The sequence below is a fragment of the Ursus maritimus genome, unplaced genomic scaffold (assembly GCF_017311325.1).
Source record: "Ursus maritimus isolate PB19 unplaced genomic scaffold, ASM1731132v1 scaffold_26, whole genome shotgun sequence".
In the NCBI taxonomy this organism is placed as follows: domain Eukaryota; kingdom Metazoa; phylum Chordata; class Mammalia; order Carnivora; family Ursidae; genus Ursus; species Ursus maritimus.
Genome location: NW_024425119.1, coordinates 2,195,017 through 2,200,845, shown reverse-complemented (window position 1 = coordinate 2,200,845; position 5,829 = coordinate 2,195,017). Strand labels below are relative to the sequence as shown.

Here is a 5,829-nt window from a genome sequence, read left to right as displayed (position 1 = left end):
GTGGGGAGCTGTTAGTCGGCCGCGCTAGAGGCCGGATCATTTCCGAGCTGGCTCTGCATGACAAAGGGGAAGGAGCAAGTTTCTTCTTTGATCTGCCCCCTGCCGGCCCCACACACCTGCCTGTTGGTGCTCCCGCCCCAGCTGAGACCTCAAGAAGAAAAACCAAAAGGGGGTGGGGACCAGGCTGTGGCCCAGCTTCCCTGGATCCTGTTCAGGCCACCTTCCTCTCTTGGTGGCCCCAGGACAAAAATATCTCCTAGGCTGATGACGCGAAGCCCCTGCCGCCCCCTCCCGGAGAGCCCGGAGACCCAGGGCTGCGGGAGCTCCGCGGTGAGACGGGGTGGGGAGGGGGCTGGGAGCGCGCGCCAGGGTGTGCGCCCGCGTGTAGAGTTGGAGGTGTTAAGGGGTCCTGGGAAGAAGATTCATTGGAGATGTGGGGTCACGCCCTGGATGGAAGCTAAGGGGGAAACGAGGTGGGGGTGAGTGGGAGGAGGCGTGTTTTTACAGATCTGCTCTGGGTTCCAGAAGCAAGGATTTTCCGTTTGTTTCCAAGGGCTGGAGGAAAGGTGCTCTTTCGGGGATACAGGCACAGGCGTGAGTCACAAAAAGCATAGGCAAAGATGTGGGAAGCTCTGGAACTACAAGGGAAGGGGTTGTTGGTTCTGGAAGATGCGTCCTCGACACAGACCTTTGAGGCCAGGGCTGCAGACCAAGAGCTCACTGTTGGGGTCTGTGCTCCTGGCCGCCCCTGGAGGGCCACAGCGCAGAGGAGGGGAAGGAGGCCACCTAGGAAGAGACCACCTCACCCGAGGGAGCTTCAGGGGCACATGGCACTTCTCAGAGAAGTTGCCCGGTGAAAGTGCAAAGTCCTCGCCCTTCTGTCTGCTCTGTTCCTGGTAAACAAGGGCTGGGATGTGGAGACTTCCTTGGAGTGAGAAGGGTACAGATTGGGAGGGAAGACTCCTATTTGGCTGTAGGCAAAGCCAACTCACCCACAGTTCTTAGTCCATGAAGGAGAGCTCTGGCTGGAGTGAGACGTACAGGGAGGAGTGGATGATGCCCTGGTTTCTCTGGATGTTCTGGAAGGACAGGTGTGCGCGGCAGCAACCGAAGCATCTCCCTTGATGCTACCTGGAGCACGCTCTGTCCTGGAAATGACTTGTTTTCATTTCTCTCTTCTGGTTTCCCGGCTCATTGTTTCCTTTGGAATGAGGTCCTGGATAGGGTTCCCACAGTTTGGGGTAAGAGACACAAAAGCGCTCCCCTGGTGAGAAGAGTAGCAGTAGGAGATGGAGGATGGAAAGAGGCTGAATCTTTTTGTGGGGGGGAGCAGACCTTGACCTTAGACCCCCCCCAGCTCATCTTTGGTGCGCCCCCCCTCCTCCTCGCCCCCTGTCCTGCCTCATTGGCTGCATCTCCACATTGATTCTCCCTCCATTCTGTCTTCTCCAGGGAGCCCCATTTCGGAAGCCGACCACCCCTGGGGTCTTCCCAGGGCACTGGGGAGGGCGGAGGCCGAGGCTCACCATGCCCAGCCTGCTGCTGCTTGCCGCTGCTCTGCTGTCCAGCTGGGCCCAGCTTCCGGCCGAAGCCAGCTCCTGGTGGTGAGTGAGAGGGGCTGAGGCCCTTCTCTACAACCTACGCCTCCTTTGGTAATTAAATGTGGAGAAGAGTCACCGCGTGTTGTGATCATTCCTTTATTCGTAGGAATCCTAAGAACCACTTTTATCGCAGCAAAACTAGGACAGCCTTTTCTCTCATAAGCCCCGGAGGTAAAGGTTCAACGAGGATAAAGGATTAGTTCATTTGGTTTTTCCCTCTGATCCTGTCTGCTTTCCCTTTTCCGGACCTTCCTCCATCCCCATGGGTTGTTAGAAATAGCTCTTGCGTTGCTACTGGATCAATAAGAATATTGATTTCTTTTTTTCTGGTGGGGGCTAGGAAAGTAGAATTCCTTTTCTGTATGTCTGATGACCAGATGAGAGGTTGAGATCTCCATCTGCAGAACCGTTGTGTGGCTTTCTTTTGTGTTTTTAAGACTATTGTCATGGCCAAGTCAACCTGGAAATGGCTGGCCCTGCCCACGTATCTTGCCCGGTCTGGCCCCGCTCACATTTGTACTCAGCCAGACGGTGCATCTACAGTCTTCTCGTCTAACTGAACACTTCACTGTATCTGGTAGAGGATGAGCCAAAGCCAGAGCCCTGAACGGACAGAGCGGGTTGGGGGATTTGTGGGTGGGATACGGAGATGAGAACATTTAGACTGTGCTGTGACGTATGTGAATTGGCTTCTGTTTGCAAGGCATAAGGGCAGCCTCCTTGAAGGAATTTATTGCTTTCCATCACACACCCTGCGCTCGGGCTAAAGCAAATGAACCACCCGTACTCCCTGAATAAGTCATGCTCTCTCCCGTTGAGGTTTGGCTGTTTCTGTCCTCCGCCTGGAATGAATGTCCCCTGCCCTCTCTGTCCCCCTCCTCTGGCTGCCTCCCATTCTTTCAGACCCGCTTCGCAGCCTGGCCATTGCCTCACAGAATCTTTTCTCTGTCCGTAAGCGCTCTTTCTCTGCCTGATCACTGTGGACCCAGAAGCTCAAGTCTGGCTTTGGCCCTTGACATTGCCTGTGTCATCTGCATCCGTGCCTCGGTTTCCCTACAATGCCCTTTGAAGGCAGGACCTCTGTTTTAGGAATTTTCCTTTTCAAACCCTTAGCACGGTGCCTTGCACACCGAAAGGAAAGCACTTGCTAACTGGTGAATGAATGACTTCATGCTGCACACAGCATAGGCTCACCCCGTGGCCTTTTGTCCCCTTTCTGGATCTCCGCTGTAGGTCATTAGCTATGAACCCGGTGCAGAGACCTGAGATGTTTATCATCGGTGCCCAGCCCGTGTGCAGCCAGCTTCCTGGGCTCTCCCCTGGCCAGAGGAAGCTGTGCCAACTGTACCAGGAGCACATGGCCTACATTGGGGAGGGAGCCAAGACAGGCATCAAGGAGTGCCAGTACCAGTTCCGGCAGCGGCGGTGGAACTGTAGCACGGTGGACAACGCGTCTGTCTTCGGGAGAGTCATGCAGATAGGTAAGAGCCCACCGATGCATGGCCGGCTAGAGCAGCCGGCCCCACTCCCAGGCCTGGCACGGAGAGCCCTCGTGCGTGTCTAGGTGGGCTCTCCGAGGCTTGGAGCGGTGTGCAAGGGGAGGGGGAGATGCACACAAGGAGCAGACTCTCAGACGCCTGCGCCACCCAGCTAGCGCTCGCCATACCCTCCGCTCCCAGCTTCACCCCTTCTGAGGGCAGTCAGCGGGCGACTCCCTCCGGGAAGGTGGCCGGGAAGGTGGCCGAACTTCGGAGCTGGGTCTGAGTGGATTCATGGACATGCCCACCGCCACCGCCCTTTGTCTCAGCACGGGGCGGGGTGGAGGGGAGGGGGTTTGACAGCATTGGGTAGAAAACCGAAAATCGCGTCCCTGAAAGTCTAGATGACTTTTGCTTCTGCCGCTTGGACCTTGAGAGAGAGAGAGAGAGGTAGAAACTTTGGGCCAAATTGGTGATAGCTGTCACTCACCTGACCCAGATCCAGTCCTGGCTTTTTCATTCCAAAGGGATGTGTGTGAATGTGGGGGAAGGGGAAAGACCCATAAGAAAGATGAGAGGCCACCTCTTCCTGGATTCCTGTCCCTTCCCCTATCCCCTGCTCTCGGACTCTCTGGCTGCACTATTGCTTAGATGGAGGTGTGATCTGGGGTCTAATTGTTTTAGGTCCTTTTGAAATGCAATCCTCCCCTCCCTGGCAAGAAATTGAGAAATCCGGCCCTATTCTACTGGGTCTGACCCCCAGGGCCATAGAAGGAAGGTGTTAGAGCACTGTATTCTCCTGTCTCCCATTCTCCAAAAGTATTTCCCTCCAAGGATGGAAGGCATTTGGGAGTTACCTGCGGCCGAGTTTTTCCTGGAGAACGATTTTAGCAGCAAGCAGGGTATGAGGAAGGCCCCTTACCTCCTGACCTCTTTCCCCTACCCATATTGACAAGTGAGGACCAGGGGAAAGTATGCTTTGAATCTTGCTGCCCTCGTCCTTCCTTTAGGATCAACTCAAGGTCTAGACAAGGAGTGTTCCTGCCACAGTCTTATTGGGCAGCTTCCCTAAAAGAATGGACTTGGAGTTAAGTGGGCATCGTTCATAATTTATTGATTCTTCTCAAATACACTTAGTATCTGGTAAAGTCTTAGCAGCACTCCCTGTGCTGGGTTCTGGGTGAGAAGAACAGGAGGACCCCAGGTGTAGAGAGAGGCATCCACAAATCACTTTCAGGGAACTAATGTCCCTTTGGGACCTAATGCGTGCCTGATGTGGGCTAGATTCTTTTCGTGTGTAATTTTGTTTGAATGAGGGACAAAAAGTGAGCTTTACTTGAGGAAAGGAAGGAATTAGCAGGAATGGAAATGCCACTGGCTTGGGGGAATGACTTGAGCAAGCCCACCCTCCCATCCTCTCTGGACCCTATTCTGTTAAGAACGGAACCCTCTGCTTGCCTTATTTTCACAGTTTCTTTTTGTAGCTTCCCTGAAGACTTATGCTACCTGGGAAGCTGTCCTCCATTCATACCCTGGGGCCCAGAGTGGCTCCTGGGGAATCCTCGCTCTCAGCTCTCTTGTCTATACCTGACTTCGAGGAAAGTCCTGCCTTCTTTGAAGCTGCTGCAAGAGTCCACCACCAGAGGGCAGCAGAGCAGCTTGGAAGGAGGCAGTGGCCCTTCGCCCAGCCTTGGTCAGGGGCGCATGGGGGCACCTTCCTCGTAGTTGGGTGGAACTTCTGTGGAACAGAGAGAGGGCAGGCTCCTGTCCTGCTGTCTCCTTGGAGGGGGAAGATGCTAGGTCTCTCTAGCAGCTCCATGACTGTGGGTTTATTAGCCTTTATCCTTGAGATGGTTTGAGTTTCCACTCTGAGTTGTTTCACATGTAGGGAAGGAAAGCACTTGCTAAATGTGTGCAGTGAATGACTTCATGACCTCCCACCTTGCTTGTGCATTCTGAAGCCCTTTGTTATGTTTTGCTGGCTGAGAGTAGCACCCGGAGTCTGTACTTACCAGAGGACCCAGTTGCTCTCCAGGAAAGCAGAGCTGCCCACCCTCTGTGCCTAACCCTCGGTGCCCCCAACCAAACACAGCAGAGCTTTTGGAGGAAGAGCTAACCCTCCTGAGGACAGCTTGGGATCCGAACCCATTACGATAGGCCAGGACTGTCAAAGCGTATAGTGTCTGCAGCATTATGCTCAGACGCAGGCACGTTATTTTGAAAGGCAGTTCTGAGAAGCATGTTTGCTAAAGAACTGAGGAGGAAAATCAGACATACGGAGGCTGGAAAAGACGAAACATAAAAGGCCTGTCAGTTGTTTTCAAATGCTGAAAGGCTGTCAAATGGGAAGGGGTTAGACAGCCGACCAGCGTGGAAGTTACTGGGAGGCATTTTTCAACTTACTGTGAGAAGGAACGTTCTGGTGATTAAAGTCATTAAAAGATGATGGGCTGGGTTGCCTTGAAAACCCCGCCCCGCTTCCCTGAGGAATGCCAAAAAGGAAGAGTCACAGTGGGTGGGACGCAGATACGGGCTCCTCCCTATCCCAGGTCAGGGGTCAGGGGTCTGAGACTTCTCAGGAAGACCTCTCAGGCATGACTCCCTCGCAGAGGGCAAGAGGCCCTCCTCCCTGCAAGCCTGTTGGTCACCCTGGCATCCTGCTTGCTCATTCTCCCAGTCTGACTGCCCTTGATTAGATAGAGCCCTGGTCTCTGGCAGTGGGTCAGCACTGACTAAGATGTCAGTCCTGC

The 5,829-nt window shown here is 54.1% G+C and overlaps 1 protein-coding gene across 1 annotated transcript in view; it reads left to right on the top strand.

Moving 5' to 3' along the window:
- Positions 1–1,426: 1,426 nt before the first annotated feature.
- WNT5B (Wnt family member 5B) overlaps positions 1,427–5,829 on the top strand; it is a 12,425-nt gene continuing 8,022 nt past the window's right edge. The window contains exons 1-2 of the mRNA XM_040642002.1: positions 1,427–1,604; positions 2,835–3,082. Of these exons, the coding sequence (XP_040497936.1) occupies positions 1,528–1,604; positions 2,835–3,082 (325 nt within the window). The 5' untranslated portion in view covers positions 1,427–1,527. The remainder of the gene's footprint in view (positions 1,605–2,834; positions 3,083–5,829) is intronic.